This window comes from Nematostella vectensis, chromosome 2, assembly GCF_932526225.1.
Source record: "Nematostella vectensis chromosome 2, jaNemVect1.1, whole genome shotgun sequence".
Taxonomy (NCBI): domain Eukaryota; kingdom Metazoa; phylum Cnidaria; class Anthozoa; order Actiniaria; family Edwardsiidae; genus Nematostella; species Nematostella vectensis.
Window position 1 is genome coordinate 5,430,162 of NC_064035.1, and position 18,655 is coordinate 5,448,816.

At 42.4% G+C, this 18,655-nt stretch overlaps 3 protein-coding genes across 5 annotated transcripts; 2 read left to right on the forward strand and 1 right to left on the reverse strand.

Moving 5' to 3' along the window:
- The first annotated feature begins 427 nt into the window (after positions 1 to 427).
- Positions 428 to 2,701, forward strand: LOC5505219 (potassium channel subfamily K member 3). The gene is made up of 3 exons (XM_048723782.1): positions 428 to 667; positions 834 to 1,135; positions 1,597 to 2,701. Exons 2-3 carry the CDS (start codon positions 844 to 846, stop codon positions 2,226 to 2,228), a joined length of 924 nt encoding a protein of 307 aa, XP_048579739.1. The 5' UTR covers positions 428 to 667; positions 834 to 843; the 3' UTR covers positions 2,229 to 2,701.
- Positions 2,148 to 5,801, forward strand: LOC125556664 (potassium channel subfamily K member 3-like). 3 transcript variants are annotated; one of them, XM_032373634.2, is made up of 3 exons: positions 2,148 to 2,284; positions 4,100 to 4,335; positions 4,583 to 5,801. In XM_032373634.2, exons 2-3 carry the CDS (start codon positions 4,170 to 4,172, stop codon positions 5,203 to 5,205), a joined length of 789 nt encoding a protein of 262 aa, XP_032229525.1. In that variant the 5' UTR covers positions 2,148 to 2,284; positions 4,100 to 4,169; the 3' UTR covers positions 5,206 to 5,801. The 3 variants fall into 3 exon arrangements, with proteins under 3 accessions (XP_032229525.1, XP_001626050.1, XP_032229524.1); XM_001626000.3 differs by lacking the exon at positions 2,148 to 2,284 and adding an exon at positions 3,048 to 3,912 and having other exon boundaries at positions 4,034 to 4,335; XM_032373633.2 differs by lacking the exon at positions 2,148 to 2,284 and adding an exon at positions 3,048 to 3,912.
- LOC5505220 (phospholipase A2 group XV) lies at positions 5,700 to 12,967 on the reverse strand. The gene is made up of 5 exons (XM_001626016.3): positions 12,698 to 12,967; positions 11,427 to 11,583; positions 10,990 to 11,201; positions 9,467 to 9,649; positions 5,700 to 6,390 (listed from the first exon to the last, which is right to left on the reverse strand). Exons 1-5 carry the CDS (start codon positions 12,810 to 12,812, stop codon positions 5,825 to 5,827), a joined length of 1,233 nt encoding a protein of 410 aa, XP_001626066.1. The 5' UTR covers positions 12,813 to 12,967; the 3' UTR covers positions 5,700 to 5,824.
- Between the last annotated feature and the right edge of the window lie 5,688 nt (positions 12,968 to 18,655).

Sequence of the window (18,655 nt, forward strand, 5' to 3'; positions counted from 1 at the left end):
ACGAATAATAAACTGTTCTATCACATTGTTTCGCCGATAGCCACTCAAAGTTTTACTGTTAAAGCCTCGGTAAAAATCGATAAAATCTCGCCAGCAGTTTCTGCACCGACGCATTAGGACTAAAGGAGCCCAACCTGCCCACTCAGAACAGAAAAAAGCCTCCTCCACAGGGGGTATGATAACATAAAATCGGACTTCGCACAAGCCATTATAGGAGAACTAAGACGATTGTTTACCAAACCCAACTGTTCAATCAATCATCGATTTTGAATAAATACCCAGTTGTTCAATAGCAATTTACTGATCTCGGTTTTTCTGAACATTGTCTATTTATCCATAATATTTTTATTGTCTGCTTGTTATGATAACTCAACTGCATTATTTAACTCTGAAACGCCGCATATCATGAACAATTAAAATGCTTCCTATTAAAAATTCACTAGCTATAATTACGAGTTTGTAAGAATCGATATATCAACAGTGGAATACAACTTCATACACCTTCCAGTGGCATGTTTATTGGCATCAGTTATATAAAACACGGACCAAAAGACAAGGGCGAACTGGCGAATGGGTGAATGCAAAACGCGTGAAACAAATAACTTGCTAGTGTCCAATGCGACTTCACGGACAGCATTTCGCATGCAAAGCACAAGGTGTTAGCAAGGTAAACATGAGTCAAAATAGACAATAAATGTGCACGTTTAGTATCTCCTGTAAAATGATAACGTTTTCGAAACACAATTTCTTTAGTTACACTTCTTTATCATATGTAGATATCAATTTCGATGGTGGAAAGTTGTTCGGTCGTAATCGTTCGCTTTGTATGGTAGGCCTGAAAAGATGCATCAACTGGTGAAAAAACTTCTTATTCGAAGCACAGTTCTTATTGTGTACAGCATACTGAGCGCATGGCTTTTTTACGAGCTGGAAAAACAACCCATCTCAAATGCCCAAACAGCGGACAACATGATCAAGAGCATTAAGCTTGAGCTCAAGACAAAGTACAACATGAGTGAGAACGCAACCAACAGATTTGTGGAAAGTGTGGTTCAAGCAGAATCAGTAAGAAGGCGACACGACTGGACTTTTGCACGTTCACTCTTTTTTGTCTGTGTATCACTCTCGACAATTGGTAAGAAGATTAAGTGTGTATAGAAAAGTCCATGGTACTTTTATATCAATCATCCAATCGTATATACCTATTTCAAATAAAGATGCACTTGAGAATCCATGTGTCTTAACCAGCGGTGGTTCATGGGTAGTGTATAAGCGGCTGAACCCTTGTATCTGAAGCCATGTGAATGTTCATAAGAACATAAACAAGAATTCTAAAGTTTTTGAAACTTAAATTTGTATTTGATTTACGCTTAATCGCTTTTTTTGCCATGCGGGTTACAATACACAGATTCTCAGTGCAGCCTTAATGCTAAATAGGTGAATACGTGGCAAGAAATAGCTTACCTAACAAAACGGTCAAAGTGGTCACGCTAGCGCGCGTAAGTGTGAATGATTAATTGAATATAAAATATGTTGAATTTTTTTATCTATTTGTGAGAAACGTCATAATACTTATGATATTTCCTTGTTCTCCAGGGTACGGAAATATAACACCTAAACGAGCAGCGACTCAAGTCATCTTCATATTCTTCTGCACCCTTGGACTTCCTATAATGATGCTGGCATTGAAAACCGCGGGAGAAATCATCGCAATTGGGCTACAATCAGTCGTCACTTACACCGAAAAGCGTGTTTTTAAAAGCAATGATATCACCGCCAAAAGTCTTAAAATAAAAACGCTTGTACTCTCTATGGTAACATCATTCACAACTATAGGGATATTTGCTGTTGTACAGTCTTATATAGAAGACTGGACTGTAATCGAGAGCTTGTACGCATGGGGAGTGACTTTTACAACCATAGGTTTCGGTGACTATATTCCATATTTATCAATGGAGGCCGCAATCGAATTGCATCATGGGAAATACGCTCCAATAACATCGACCATTCTGACAGCGGCAACATTGTTTCCTTCTCTGTTTCTGCTTTCGCTTGTTTCGTGTATGTTGACCTCTATACTGGAAGTGGTCGAGGTTTTAAAACCTAAGGAAAGGTTGACAGAGTCCTGTAGACGTATTACAACATGGCGGAGTAGAAGAAGCACGGAACACAGAAACACAGGGAATCAAGATGACAGCGATCGCTCTGTGGCCTTAATAACGACCTAGGGATCTCTGCTTGCTTGAGATGAGAACCGCCGCCTGTAAAAGCGAAATGTTGTGATGTAAGAATATTTATGTCATACACCGTATTACCTTGAGGGTCTACTAAAAAAAATCAGAAAAAAGGGAATTTATTAATAAATGAATTAAATAATCTATAGGTCTGACAACGGTAGATTCACACATGCCTCTCAATCACTTGTATGGATTTCAAAGAGCGATCTAGTTTTTATATTTTTATGTTTTCCAAGATAACACTCGAGTTTACGACACATGGATTCTTAGGGTACAACCCTAATTAAAATAGGTGCATTTCAAGTAGGCCAGCGCCTAAATTTGTACAACTGCAATAGATAGTGAGGAACAGCGCAAAGGTACTCCAGGGCAAGGGCTGACTTTCAGATCTAGAGCCGAGATGTTTCCATACAAAAGTGCCACCCAAGCCCTTCGAGAAATAGTCCGCCGTACAGCCTTTCAAAGAAAAAAATGCAATACTGAGGTATTTTGCTTGACATTCGGACCGAGTCTTCTTAGTTGTTGCTTATTGTTATGTGATTAAGTTTTTTATCTTCACATCTCGACCTTATAGCCAACTTGTTTTAAAACTTCCTAAAAAAAATCAGCAAACATTTTGTAGGCTGTTTTGTTTTTAGCTCGCGCTGCATGCACGTTATCATCACATGGGTGGAAGGACTGAGGACACGTGGAATTGTAAATTATTTTAAAAAAAGCGCTTAAGCCACGCAGTAGTTGCTTCACCTACCTAGGAGGTGGGTAATTAATCTGAATGGCGAAATTGATAAGATAATTTGACGTTAGACGACGACTCCACGACGGATGATTTCGGTTGCAGGAGTTACTTTTAGAACAGATCTCTATAGGGGGATGCGTTTAGCTAATCTATCTATAGGGGGATGCGTTTAGCTAAGAGAAAAAACATGTTTTTTTCTTTTATGTCATTATGTCCATGTCGTTATGTCGGGCTAAACATAGTGCGCGCGCGCGCTCATGTCGTTATGTTGTTGTGTTGCTAGTGTGCACTAGGCATAATTGATCTATTTTTGGTCATGTTTGTGCGGTATCTGAGGTCGTAATACCACTTGGCCAAATTTTACAGAGTGCGGAGCAATAGAAACGCTTTGCATGGAATCAACTAAGCTTTTAATGGGTACGTTTTTGCTGACAAACTCTGTCCTCTGCCCTTGGAGGAAAGTCAGAAAGTTTGGTGCACTGGGTCTAGGGGAACAGGTGCATTTAACGGAATAATGAGAGAAAATATAATGAATGACGTGCGGGAACTTATTACTACCAAAACATTATTCCTGTAACCTCAGGTAAAAAAAAATTTGATGAAAAACAACCATTGCGAAATATGTTATTATCAGACGTAAATTAGCATATTTCCCCTCACGAACCGGAGAATATTCTACCTTCTCATTCTATTGCTAATTATGCTTGCTGCAATAAAAGATTAAATGTTCCCTCCCATTAGCATTTTTACCAACCGCGACTACATATAATATCTAAATTGAATATATCCTCACCTGCTTCGATGATGTTATGCTCATAACTTCTCCGTTTCCTTGGGTGCGCTACACAAAAGTGTTAAAGATGATCTGAGCTAGACTAACGGTCTGCTTATGCCCAATTTTACAAAGAGTGCAGTCCAGTTTGGTTTTTCATTGTTTTGGTAAGTAAAAAGATCAATATGATTGGTGAAATGGAATGATGGAACTGTTTTCTGTTTCTTCCCTTGCTTTTGTTACTATGTAGAGTTGTTCAGTTGTTATTGTTTGACCCCTTTGTCATAGACTTAACAGATGCATCAGCATGGCCAAAACCTTTCTTATCCGAATCACGGTCCTTTTTGTGTACAGCACACTGAGCGCATGGCTTTTTTACGAGCTGGAAAAACAACCCGTCTCAAACGCTCAAACAGCCGACAATATGGTCAACAGCATTAAGCTTGAGCTCAAGACAAAGTACAACATGAGTGAGAACGCAACCAACAGACTTGTGGAAAGTGTGGTCGAGGAAGAGAAAGTAAGAAGTAGACCTGACTGGACTTTTGCACGCTCGGTTTTCTTCGTCTTTGTTTCACTTTCGACCATAGGTAAGGAATACTGTAAATAAAGCCTAAACAAGGTCGTTTTAATTAGATTGACTTGAGGCAGAAGAGTGAGAAGGAGACCTTTAACATTTACGCCTTTACTGTTATTGTTGTATATTTTTTGCCTTTGTTGCTCCTTCGACCATTAAAGGAAAGTACTGAATATAGGTAATTCTAGACCGGCCGTCAACAAAAGTCAGTCGGTTTACCTCATAGTCTTCTCTTACGACTTTTCAAATTGCTTCTCCAGGCTATGGGGATACTACTCCTAAACGAGCATTAACTCAGCTTGTCTTTCTGCTGTTCTGCATGCTCGGACTTCCCATCATGATGCTGACCCTGAAAAGCGCGGGAGAAATCATCGCAGCTGGTCTAAAGTATGTTATCATCTTCACCGAGAAGCACGTGTTCAAAAAGAACGACATAAACGCTAGAAAACTCAAATTAAAAACGCTCATCCTTTCGATGGTAATATCACCCTTCGCAATCGGCATCATGGCGATTGTACAATCTTATATCGACGAGTGGACTTTAATTGAAAGTGTATACGCATGGATGGTGACCTTAACTACCATTGGTTTCGGCGACTACGTTCCGTGTCTTAGATTGGGAAAGGCTATGGAAGCCCGATACAGTGAATACGGCTCCATAACAACATCTATTCTCATGGCTGTGGCTTTATTCCCTACCCTGTTTCTGCTCTCGTTAGTGGCATGCTCTTTGAGTTGTGTTATAGATGCATTTGAGGTTTTAAAACCCTCGGTCAATCTCGTGGATTCGTGTAAATCTTGTTGTGGAAAGATAAAATCAAAAGTAACAGGGAATCCAGATCAAACCGATCATACAATTTCCGATAACACAGTTAACTCTTAGTGATCCAAATCGTTTATATTAACATACATAAAATAGAAAAGGTTTCTAGATGGATCTAGTGACCTTTTACCAGAGCTAAGGATGTCGATTTGAACTTATTTGATACAGGGTCAGGGCATTACTACTCTAAGCCCTACCATGCGTTTTTCTCTAGACACACCACTGGGAAAGATGGTTTGCAGAAAAGAGAAGATGCTGGTAGCGCTTAGCGCTGGGAAAATACGAATTAAGTAATGATATAGCCAAATTCGTTGTTGCGCGGCCTCCCAGAATCGAACATTCCTTTTTTCGTCTGGGAATAGCGCGTAGTCAACCAAACCAAACAATTAAAACCACACAAACCGCCCCCAAAGCTTGTGTCTGACTACGCGCTATTCCCAATTTGGCTGTAATTGATTAAAATCGCTAAAACAGATGGTGTTTGTACGTCTCAAAGTCTTCAGTGTCTAGGGACATCCCACTACTAGAAACTGAGGGAAAGCAAAGCAACTACATAGGTTTTAGCGATTTTATTTAATTATTATTTACACAACTAGAATTGTTGTGATGCCGAGTAAGTTAGAAAAGAACTGATCAAGTGCAGTACTACCACAGCTTGATGCTTGTTACTTTTTATTTTTTAATTTATCACAATGCTCTTAATATAGGCCTGTGCTTTAGCATCGCTTAAGATGCCATTATGATTGACACCGGCGTAATCTTTGACAACGACGTCATATCCTTGCCGATTGACCCATGTCGCGCATGCGCGAAGACTTCTTGCGTTAACCGTGCCATCTCCATCGCCATTTCGTATCGTAGGCTGTTCATCAGGGAATTCTCCCTTGCCGTAAGTATACGATTCTTCGGTATCCACGCCTGACCCGTGTAGACAGTGTAAAGTTACATTAGGAGCGTGCTGGAGTAACGGAGCGGTCAGATTCTCGAGGTTCCGCCGCACAGGAATCCCATCAGGGTAGCCCACATCCCGGAAGTAATCCTCGAAGTCACGCACTGTGTACTTCCGGTCTGGGGTGGTTACCAGGACTTCATCGGATCTCCACAGCTCCCGACTTGGCAGCATGAAATTGTTGCTACTGCAAGTGCGCTGCTCTACACGCACCGTAAGGGGATTCACCAATGGGATACCAAACGCATCACCGGACGCAAAAAGTCGGACAAGCTGGGTCGTACCTCCCCACACACCTGAACGATAAAAAAACATGTTGTGTGGTTCTCCACGCCTAGTGCTTTTGCTTTGACAGGGAAGAGTACAAGCACAGGGGTATATGGTTAGGCGTTATGAGAAAAACACATTGGGGAGTCAATCCCCTATTAGATACACCCTGATAGGGAAGGAATATCCAATGCTAGACTGGATGTGTGTACAAGGGCCCGTTAGCAGGTCGATGCTTTGGCAAAGGCTATAGATAGTTATGCCCTTCTAGGATTGCAGAAGTTAATAAAATAAGGGGGTTGTCTACCTGGGAGTGCTTGATGTACTTGTTACCAGAGAGTGCTATCTACTGCTTGATGTACTTGTTACCTGGGAGTGCTATCTACTGCTTGATGTACTTGTTACCTGGGAGTGCTATCCAATGCTTGATGTACTTGTTACCTGAGAGTGCTATCCACTGCTTGATGTACTTGTTACCTGAGAGTGCTATCTACTGCTTGATGTACTTGTTACCTGAGAGTGCTATCCACTGCTTGATGTACTTGTTACCTGAGAGTGCTATCCACTGCTTGATGTACTTGTTACCTGAGAGTGCTATCCACTGCTTGATGTACTTGTTACCTGAGAGTGCTATCCACTGCTTGATGTACTTGTTACCTGAGAGTGCTATCCACTGCTTGATGTACTTGTTACCTGAGAGTGCTATCTACTGCTTGATGTACTTGTTACCTGAGAGTGCTATCCACTGCTTGATGAACTTGTTACCTGAGAGTGCTATCCACTGCTTGATGTACTTGTTACCTGAGAGTGCTATCCACTGCTTGATGTACTTGTTACCTGAGAGTGCTATCCACTGCTTGATGTACTTGTTACCTGAGAGTGCTATCCACTGCCTGATGTACTTGTTACCTGAGAGTGCTATCTACTGCTTGATGTACTTGTTACCTGAGAGTGCTATCCACTGCTTGATGTACTTGTTACCTGAGAGTGCTATCCACTGCTTGATGTACTTGTTACCTGGGAGTGCTATCGACTGCTTGATGTACTTGTTACCTGGGAGTGCTATCCACTGCTTGATGTACTTGTTACCTGAGAGTGCTATCCAATGCTTGATGTACTTGTTACCTGAGAGTGCTATCCACTGCTTGATGTACTTGTTACCTGAGAGTGCTATCCACTGCTTGATGTACTTGATACCTGAGAGTGCTATCCACTGCTTGATGTACTTGTTACCTGAGAGTGCTATCCACTGCTTGATGTACTTGTTACCTGAGAGTGCTATCCACTGCTTGATGTACTTGTTACCTGAGAGTGCTATCCACTGCTTGATGTACTTGTTACCTGAGAGTGCTATCCACTGCTTGATGTACTTGTTACCTGAGAGTGCTATCCACTGCTTGATGTACTTGTTACCTGGGAGTGCTATCCACTGCTTGATGTACTTGTTACCTGAGAGTGCTATCCACTGCTTGATGTACTTGTTACCTGAGAGTGCTATCCACTGCTTGATGTACTTGTTACCTGAGAGTGCTATCCACTGCTTGATGTACTTGTTACCTGAGAGTGCTATCTACTGCTTGATGTACTTGTTACCTGAGAGTGCTATCCACTGCTTGATGAACTTGTTACCTGAGAGTGCTATCCACTGCTTGATGTACTTGTTACCTGAGAGTGCTATCCACTGCTTGATGTACTTGTTACCTGAGAGTGCTATCCACTGCTTGATGTACTTGTTACCTGAGAGTGCTATACACTGCCTGATGTACTTGTTACCTGAGAGTGCTATCTACTGCTTGATGTACTTGTTACCTGAGAGTGCTATCCACTGCTTGATGTACTTGTTACCTGGGAGTGCTATCCACTGCTTGATGTACTTGTTACCTGGGAGTGCTATCGACTGCTTGATGTACTTGTTACCTGGGAGTGCTATCCACTGCTTGATGTACTTGTTACCTGAGAGTGCTATCCAATGCTTGATGTACTTGTTACCTGAGAGTGCTATCCACTGCTTGATGTACTTGTTACCTGAGAGTGCTATCCACTGCTTGATGTACTTGATACCTGAGAGTGCTATCCACTGCTTGATGTACTTGTTACCTGAGAGTGCTATCCACTGCTTGATGTACTTGTTACCTGAGAGTGCTATCCACTGCTTGATGTACTTGTTACCTGAGAGTGCTATCCACTGCTTGATGTACTTGTTACCTGAGAGTGCTATCCACTGCTTGATGTACTTGTTACCTGAGAGTGCTATCCACTGCTTGATGTACTTGTTACCTGGGAGTGCTATCCACTGCTTGATGTACTTGTTACCTGGGAGTGCTATCCACTGCTTGATGTACTTGTTACCTGGGAGTGCTATCGACTGCTTGATGTACTTGTTACCTGGGAGTGCTATCCACTGCTTGATGTACTTGTTACCTGAGAGTGCTATCCAATGCTTGATGTACCTGTTACCTGAGAGTGCTATCCACTGCTTGATGTACTTGTTACCTGAGAGTGCTATCCACTGCTTGATGTACTTGTTACCTGAGAGTGCTATCCAATGCTTGATGTACTTGTTACCTGAGAGTGCTATCCACTGCTTGATGTACTTGTTACCTGAGAGTGCTATCCACTGCTTGATGTACTTGTTACCTGGGAGTGCTATCCACTGCTTGATGTACTTGTTACCTGGGAGTGCTATCCACTGCTTGATGTACTTGTTACCTGAGAGTGCTATCCACTGCTTGATGTACTTGTTACCTGGGAGTGCTATCTACTGCTTGATGTACTTGTTACCTGGGAGTGCTATCCAATGCTTGATGTACTTGTTACCTGAGAGTGCTATCTACTGCTTGATGTACTTGTTACCTGGGAGTGCTATCCAATGCTTGATGTACTTGTTACCTGAGAGTGCTTTCCACTGCTTGATGTACTTGTTACCTGGGAGTGCTATCTACTGCTTGATGTACTTGTTACCTGGGAGTGCTATCCACTGCTTGATGTACTTGTTACTTGAGAGTGCTATCCACTGCTTGATGTACTTGTTACCTGAGAGTGCTATCCACTGCTTGATGTACTTGTTACCTGGGAGTGCTATCCACTGCTTGATCTACTTGTTACCTGAGAGTGCTACCCACTGCTTGATGTACTTGTCCTTCCAGGCCGTGCTCTGTTGGTTCAGGAAGACCAAGGTGTAAGGGCAGCCAAGGCTGTGAGATAGAAGAGTAACCTGTTTCTCGCCATTCTGTGTGTAGGTGTCCTCGATCAGTTGGCGCAGCCTGATATAGTAATCTGCCTGCGAGTCTAAATCAGGAGAGATGAGTGAGGTTAGGTCATGAGGCGCAAGTGTCATACACAGAAATGGAATGGTCGAAGAAAGAGTGATGGATGTTTGTCTGAAAGGATTCTGACCAAGGGCATAGAAGGTGGGGGGAGGGGTGGGGTAGACACTTAGATATAGTGGGGGTGGGGGGGGGCAAACTTACCTAGATGTGTTTGTCTCTGTCTATGTATCAGATTTTTGTAAGCTTTCTGATTCATGATTGTTTTTTGTTAGGTGATATTGTCTTAATCGTTGGATCTTTGCTCTCGTGGGGGGAGGGGTGTGGTGAACTACTGCATTCCTGGTAACTTGTCACTTATCAAGCCTTTTCTTATCATTATATCAAGCTTTTTGACATCATAGTTACCCATAGTTACCAAGTGCATATAGCATCATAGTTACCCAGTGCATATGACATCATAGTTACCCGGTGCATATGGCATTATAGTTACCCGGTGCATATATCATCATAGTTAACCGGTGCATATGGTATCATAGTTAACCAGTGAATATAGAATCGAATTACCTGGTGCATATAGTATCATACTTATCCGGTGCATATGGCATCATACTTACCCGGTGCATATGGCATCATAGTTACCCGATGCATATGGTATCATAGTTACCTGATGCATATGGCATCATAGTAACCCGGTGCATATCGCATCATAGTTACCTGGTGCATATAGCATCATAGTTACCCGGTGCATATGGTATCATAGTTACCCGATCCATATGGCATCATACTTACCCGGTGCATATGGCATCATACTTACCCGGTGCATATGGCATCATACTTACCTGGTGCATATGGCATCATAGTTACCAGATGCATATGGTATCATAGTTACCTGATGCATATGGTATCATACTTACCCAGTGCATATGGCATCATAGTTACCCGGTGCATATGACATCATAGTTACCCAGTGCATATGACATCATAGTTACCCGGTGCATATGGCATCAAAGTTACCGGTGCATATGACATCATACTTACCCGGTGCATATGACATCATAGTTACCAAGTGCATTTGGCATCAAAGTTACCGGTGCATATGACATCATACTTACCCGGTGCATATGACATCATAGTTACCAAGTGCATTTGGCATCAAAGTTACCTGTTCATTTAGCATCATACTTACCCGGAGCAAATGGCATCACAGTTACCCCGTGCATTTGGCATCAAAGTTACCTGTTCATTTAGCATCATACTTACCCGGAGCAAATGGCATCACAGTTACCCCGTGCATTTGTCATCAAAGTTACCTGTGCACATGACATCATAGTTACCCAGTGCATATAGAATCGTAATTACCCGGTGCATATCTGAAGTCATAAGGAGCAGCCCTGAGGTTCTTTCCTCGCTCATACCCCCAGCTGACCATTGCCTTCACAAGCGGTGCGAAATAAGCTATGAGGTTGCGTTTGTCTAAGTACTCGATGGTGTTCGTGTCGCCAAACCCTGGCACTCGTGTCTCTACGCCCGGGGAGTTGTGGACAGTTTTGGTGGCAGGGTCGTACACAAGCCTGTTAAAGGAATTTTAGATTTGATATGTGAATAAATTTTGGATTTGATATTTGGTTAATAAATTTTAGATTTGATACATGGTGAATTAATATTAGGTGTTAGTGGGAGAGATTAGAATCACTGACCACAGTCAGTGGAAGCAACCAAAAATTGAGGGATTTTTTTCTTACAAAAAAAAAAAAAAAATGGGGACAACTCCGTTTTTTTGTGTTTGTTCACTTTACCTCATGTTATCTACCCAGCAGTCTATGAACATGGGAAGTAGAAAGCTCTCCTGCAGCCAAAGGGTAAAATAATCAGACCAGGTGTTATGGCAGTACCAATGCTTGGTCGTGGGCTTGTTCAGCTTTGCCTCAATCTGACTTCCACCAGTACCTGGGACTGAGATCAACAACAGAGACAAGTGATCGTAGCCATGGCAACTATAAATGTGAATACTTCCACTAATACCTAGCACTAAGGTTGACAACAAAAATATGTGTTCGTAGTCGTGGCAACAAGTAAACGTAAAAAAGGGGGAAGGGATGGGGCGAATCAAATAATGGAATAATATGGGGTGGGGTAGGTGGGTGTGTTGGGTAGTCAGGTTAACGTTGCCTTCAAATAAATTATTCCACTACTGCAGAGCCCATTTTCGTCCGGCCTAATGCTCTCCCAACTAAATGCATATTGTCGTTTTCAAGACCATAAAAAGAAAACAAATTGATGACCCGTCATGGCACTAGCAATTTTGCCGAAAATGGAGAACTCCGCACTGTTTGAATCTTCTAAAACATGACATATAATTATTTAAAAAGAAAAACAAAGCAAACTGACAAATGATTATTTGGTTGTTGTGGTGTAGGTGAACTAGGAGTCAATTTTAAGGAAACGCTAAGAGTGTAAACACCATAGGCAATCCACTATTTGTAAACAGTAACCGTTTGTAATGGTTGTGCAAATAAATAATAACATGAATAAGCGCTTACCAATAGCATTTTTCAAGAATATTTTTGGAGCACGTTCTTATGTTGAAAATTGTTAAATTCTTATGTTAAAAATTCTACCCATTTCCGATAGTTCAACGTATTTTTTTTCATATCGCCACACCCTAAGCTAATTACCTTCAAGGGGTCACGAAAGGTATAAGTGACGTACCCAGATTGTATTTCGTGTTGGTATAATTGACGACTGACGAAGGATGGTTCACGCGAAGAAGAAAAATTAAACTTGATGTATGTCAAACGAAGGAACCGGCTAATATTTTATTGCGCTCATTTTATAATGACGAGTTTGGTCATGATAATGCCTCATTTCTACGTATGTCACTGCGTACCTTTAAAAACTTACGGAATAGAACGGAGTAGGTAATTCCCTGTGTTTTTCGACAATGGCCAGTTATTAAAACCAAATCAAGCAAATTCAAAAACCTGCAACTATGCAGGCTAGGTAAAGCATTCACCCGCAATCACCCGTTTTAGAGAGATCCAAGTAAAATTAGCCTTCGAGCGCTTACCTATTACGACGGGGTTCTTGATTTGAGCGGAAGACCCTTGCTCACGCGTCACGCGTCCGCGCACGATCACAATGACCGCGATACTTATCACGAGGAATAAAGTACGGTTAGTCATACTTTCAAAAGATGTAGGCTCCGAGAGTACAAGAGAGCCGGCTGCTATACCTTCTCGTTTGTGGCAGGGCTTATATACTGTTCTATTGTTGTTACGTAAGGCAGGTAAAAGTCCACGTGAGCGTCACTTGGATTTTGCCCGAGACTAAACATGAACATCAAAAATTCGATGCCAGGAGGAGGAGGAGGGGGGGGGGGGGGGGGGGATGGCAAGATAGTTGGCACAGGAATGTTATTAATAGACACATAGAAGCAATCCTAAAGGTATAACCTAATGAACTTTTCACGTCTTCATTTTGTACCTTAAAAGATACAATGTAAATACAGCGTACTGCGGGATGTTTTTCCTCAAAACAGCCTTGATTTGACTTACTGTTCAAATGTTTTATAAGGGTTTTGTGTGGTAAAGTACTCTTTTGATACTTTTGTCGTGTTTGCTGTCTATGAAGATAGATCAGCTGCTTTGTAATAATTAGGAAATCGATCTATCCTATTCTTGGATTTCATTTCTATCAACTTTAACAAGAGAAATTCATCCAAGATTGAACAGCTTTACTTACGCTCCCTTTGTTTTCTTGGTAGTCGAATTTACCCCCCTTTGGGCACCTAGCTTAAAGGGATTAATTGCTCAAGCCAGCATATTGTATTTCAGTTATCTCTAGTCTTGATTGCTAGCACACGTTCACAGCTTCACTCTATAATTCTTTGTTCTTTTCAACGTTTATATATCAAGCTCATATTTTTACCATCACGTAAGTAAAACAAAATGGTGTACATCCAAGGAAGCAACGTGCTTGAAAGGAGGTCTATCTGGAGACGCTCTATTATCACAGATGTCTTTTGGGGAATCATCGATTTTATTATTCTCTTCTTTCACACAATGGTTTTGCTTGAAATCGAACGTGGCTTATTGAAGTGGGGTGATTCCTTTTCCCACCTCGAAAGCAGAACCCTCCATGGTCAGCTACTTTCACCGCCGAAAAAGCAGTCTTACAGTTCAGGGCCGACATTGTTTTGTAGAGATTATCAACGCGAGAAGTGCATTCATACCAAGGATCATTATGGTTACGTCCGAGGCGAACGTAAATGGGTAAAACATATTTGTGCGGCTTGTTGGGTACAATCGAGAAAACAGGAATCGCATAGAGAGGATTCATCTGATTGTCCGCTTTCAGGGGAATCAAAAAACTGATAAACTTCGCCCTTGGTCAAGACATTGGGGGCGTTCCTTCCGTTACTGTTGCTTCATTTCCGGATATGTCGTTTTGTGCTTTGAATGCTGATGCTTGCTCCCAGCCGCTAAAGGCTGCAGTTCCTGACTGTCGTGGCTTTTCCACGGGCGCTGATTATATTCTTCATGATGTGTGTTTTCCTCAGCCGGTGGAGGCTGGTGTTCTAGACTGTCGTGGTTTTTCCACGGCCTTTCCTCGGGACTCTCAGCAGGCGAATGATTTTTATTTGTACGCACATGAGTTAGTTTTTCGTTCTGGTCGCCCGAACTTTGTGGTTTCTCGCCTGCCCGTTCCAAGTTCCCTAAAGATCCATACTTGGGGGACTTTGTTGTATGATTATGACGACCAAATGATTTGTGATTTCCTGGAGTTTGGTTGGCCGGTGGGTTTCACTGGCGATACTGTTCCTATTTTTGATGCTCGCACTCACCGGGGTGCGCTCAATTTTGCGACTCAAGTTTCGGTCGTGTCGCTGGGCCGTTTACGGATCCTCCCTTCGGGGGTGGATTTGTTACTTCACCGTTGAACACGGTTCCCAAGCGAGATTCTGAAGAACGTAGGGTAATTGTGGACTTGAGCTGGCCTAAGGGCGGTTCAGTAAATGATGGTATTCCGTGTGATAGTTTTCGCCCTTGGTCAAGACATTGGGGGCGTTCCTTCCGTTACTGTTGCTTCATTTCCGGATATGTCGTTTTGTGCTTTGAATGCTGATGCTTGCTCCCAGCCGCAAAAGGCTGCAGTTCCTGACTGCCGTGGCTTTCCACGGGCGCTGATTATATTCATGATGTGTGTTTTCCTCAGCCGGTGGAGGCTGGTGTTCTAGACTGTCGTGGTTTTTCCACGGCCTTTCCTCGTGACTCTCAGCAGGCGAATGATTTTTATTTGTACGCACATGAGTTAGTTTTTCGTTCTGGTCGCCCGAACCTTGTGGTTTCTCGCCTGCCCGTTCCAAGTTCCCTAAAGATCAATACTTGGAGGACTTTGTTGTATGATTATGACGACCAAATGATTTGTGATTTCCTGGAGTTTGGTTGGCCGGTGGGTTTCACTGGCGATACTGTTCCTATTTTTGATGCTCGCACTCACCGGGGTGCGCTCAATTTTGCGACTCAAGTTTCAGAGCATTTTGGGCGCTGATTATATTCATGATGTGTGTTTTCCTCAGCCGGTGGAGGCTGGTGTTCTAGACTGTCGTGGTTTTTCCACGGCCTTTCCTCGGGACTCTCAGCAGGCGAATGATTTTTATTTGTACGCACATGAGTTAGTTTTTCGTTCTGGTCGCCCGAACTTTGTGGTTTCTCGCCTGCCCGTTTCAAGTTCCCTAAAGATCAATACTTGGAGGACTTTGTTGTATGATTATGACGACCAAATGATTTGTGATTTCCTGGAGTTTGGTTGGCCGGTGGGTTTCACTGGCGATACTGTTCCTATTTTTGATGCTCGCACTCACCGGGGTGCGCTCAATTTTGCGACTCAAGTTTCAGAGCATTTACAACGTGAAGTCTCGCTTGGTCGTGTCGCTGGGCCGTTTACGGATCCTCCCTCCGGGGGTGGATTTGTTACTTCACCGTTGAACACGGTTCCCAAGCGAGATTCTGAAGAACGTAGGGTAATTGTGGACTTGAGCTGGCCTAAGGGCGGTTCAGTAAATGATGGTATTCCGTGTGATAGTTTTCTGGGAGATCCGTTCGTGACTTGTTATCCCACTATAGATGACATTGTGGAAGCGATCGTATTGAATTCTGGTAGAACTCGCCATCCCTTCCTGAATTCCTGTCTTCGCGAGATTTGTTATTTGTCAGCGAGTTATGATTTTGAGATCAGAGCGGTTCACCTACCGTCTGTGTTGAATTGTGATTCAGATTTGCTTTCAAGATGGGGCTCCGTTGCCTCCACTGTTAAGGAACGATTCCTGGAGAGCGCTCGTTGCGCCAATCGTAGGGGTGTTACAATCTCATCGGACTATTTCACATTCACGACTCCTTGGTAATTCGCCTTCCAGTCGCAACTTATTCGCTCGCTCTTTCTTGCAGATTCCTCGGCTTTGGCCTCTCTGCAAAAAGGATCTACGACAGACATTACAAGCTGCTTATAGCACAGGGACATATAGTAATTTCCAGACTCAATTTAAGGCCTTTTTTTTTTCTATTTTGATTATATTTTGACTTGACTCCATGACCAGCAGACATAGATACGGTCTGTCTTTATGTACAGTTTTTAAGTCGTTCGATTGCACCACCTTCGATTCGTAATTATTTAAGTGGGGTCAAGTTATTACATCTTTTTGCCGGTTATGACTATGCATTTACTAAGGATTTTAGTTTATCCCTAGCCCTGCGGGGAGTTTCCCGTAGGATACCACATGTACCTCAGAGGGCTCCACCGGTAACTCCTAGCCTTTTATTGCTAGTTGCGCGAACAGTAGATTTTCAACATGATGCTAACTCTTCTACATTGTATTGCGCATTTCTCTTTGCATTTTTTCTTATGGCGCGTATAGCTAATATCGTACCGCGTTCTATTAAGGCATTTAATCCTACCCGCGATCTCACACGGGGTGATGTTTTGTGTAACGAACACGGGCTTATCGTCACGTTTAAGCATACAAAAAACTATTTAGTTCGGTCAGCGTCGATTACACATTCCTCTGTTACGTATTCCAGGCTCGTTATTATGTCCGGTCGCTGCCTATAACAACATGATTCGCCTGGTACCCGCTTCTGCACGCAAACCGCTGTTTTTATTGCTTGGTCATTCAGGCCCGTTTGCTTTGACGAAGTCCCGTTTTGTTACCGAATTTCGTCTGGCGCTTTGCTCAGTGGGGGTTGCTCATGCTGACTCATATCGGGGTCACTCATTTCGACGCGGCTGTGCCTCTTGGGCGTTTAACCACGGAGTACCAGGGGAATTGATACAGTTGTAGGGTGATTGGGCTAGTGACTCTTACAAATTGTATTTAGAATTTAGTAATCAATCCAAATTGGCACTTGCTTCCCAGCTACGTGCTTCCATTCAGGCCAGTAGTTAGGCCTGCTGCACTGTTTTGTTGTTTGGCCGGTGGTTTGGTGGCAGAGAGGTTTATTATTATTATTTTAGTTTTTCATTTATCAGTTTGTAGTGATTTTATAATAAACTTCTCTTATGCCAAACACAAAACAGTGTCAGTGGTTTATGTTGGGTTGAGGAATTTACCCCCTTTTGGGCACCTAGCTTAAGCCAGCATATTGTATTTCAGTTATCTCTAGTCTTGATTGCTAGCACACGTTCACAGCTTCACTCTATAATTCTTTGTTCTTTTCAACGTTTATATATATCAAGCTCATATTTTTTCCCGCCCTCCCACCCTGGGCTTTGTGTGAAGGGTGGCAGAGAGGTTTATTATTATTATTTTAGTTTTTCATTTATCAGTTTGTAGTGATTTTATAATAAACTTCTCTTATGCCAAACACAAAACAGTGTCAGTGGTTTATGTTGGGTTGAGGAATTTGGTATTCTTTTTGTTGTTTGTACGCTAAATTTTGCAAGAAATTGGTTACAAATTTTCCTAAGTAGCAGATTGAGAAGAAAAAAAAACAAGTCTTATCGATTGTTTTCATTGACTTTTTTGCTTGTAGAAAAAAAAAAACAATGAAAGCATCTTTAGACTAAATTTTAGTTATGGTTATGCGGTTTTTGTTCGCTTTTCTGTGCGGGTTTGCGGTTATCGCAACCCTTACGCCGGCCTCTCACAGCAGCAAGGGTAAGCAAGCATTTTTGTCTATTATTTGGGGAGGGGGGGGTACCTGGGTTACAAACGGTGAGCCTGTGCTAGGTACTTCACTTTATTCCTTTAGAATGCTTCATTGCTCTCGGGAGTTTCTTTATCTTATTATCAATATTGAATGTCATATTATACGTTATATCTGTATTGAAAAAATACTAATTAAAATATCCGAAAATAGATCAGTAATGGGGAGCGTGGGTGAGCAAGAAATATCAATATGGACTTGACTGAAAAACTGAGAACGGGGCAGAGCAAAGGGTCGAAAAGGGGAGCAAAGGGTGAGCAAGGAATGTGGAATTGTAACTGGTAAATAGTGAAAAAAAAAATTCGAGGACATGGCAGAGAATCGAACCTCGTCCAGATTAGGTTAAATGAGAAAAAATAGACCATACTTCCAGACATGCGCTGAAACACCGTATGGCAGCTAAAGCTTTACGGCTAAGCTGGAGTTTTCGGCCCCAGCACCGCTATCTAGCGAACTGTACAACACAAAGGAACCTGAGGTACCCGCGCATTAATGGGGAGGCAATAACCAGGATCCCAGCCCTGTCTTATTCGGTTACGCCACGCACAGCTCGCTGAGATTTACCCTGAAAAATATCGGGGTCTTTTACACGCTTTGCCTCTCCTGGGAATAGGTATGTTGCTATAGTAATGTAGTGATGCCGTCATCATGTGCAGCACACTACGACCTAGGTCTACATTGCTGCCTTTAGCTTTTGTTCTTATTTGTCTAGTCACGCACGTGCATATGACATTTTTGTGCCAAGGACAACAAAAACAAGGTACATGGAAATGCACGCAATCTAAGATGTTTTGTATTCTTAGGTTTTAAAAAAATACTGAGAT

What these genes read in the sequence shown, in the direction of transcription:
- LOC5505219 (XM_048723782.1), top strand. Translation starts at nt 844, where the DNA reads ATGCATCAACTGGTGAAAAAACTTCTTATTCGAAGCACAGTTCTTATT. An exon ending in TGTATCACTCTCGACAATTG is followed by an intron (nt 1,136 to 1,596) that starts GTAAGAAGATTA and finishes CTTGTTCTCCAG; the next exon opens with GGTACGGAAATATAACACCT.
- LOC125556664 (XM_032373633.2), top strand. Translation starts at nt 3,863, where the DNA reads ATGCCCAATTTTACAAAGAGTGCAGTCCAGTTTGGTTTTTCATTGTTT. An exon ending in TTTGGTTTTTCATTGTTTTG is followed by an intron (nt 3,913 to 4,099) that starts GTAAGTAAAAAG and finishes TTTTGTGTACAG; the next exon opens with CACACTGAGCGCATGGCTTT. An exon ending in TGTTTCACTTTCGACCATAG is followed by an intron (nt 4,336 to 4,582) that starts GTAAGGAATACT and finishes TTGCTTCTCCAG; the next exon opens with GCTATGGGGATACTACTCCT.
- LOC5505220 (XM_001626016.3), bottom strand. Translation starts at nt 12,812, where the DNA reads ATGACTAACCGTACTTTATTCCTCGTGATAAGTATCGCGGTCATTGTG. An exon ending in TGACTTCAGATATGCACCGG is followed by an intron (nt 9,650 to 10,989) that starts GTAATTACGATT and finishes CTCCTGATTTAG; the next exon opens with ACTCGCAGGCAGATTACTAT. An exon ending in GCAGTGGGTAGCACTCTCAG is followed by an intron (nt 6,391 to 9,466) that starts GTAACAAGTAGA and finishes TTTATCGTTCAG; the next exon opens with GTGTGTGGGGAGGTACGACC.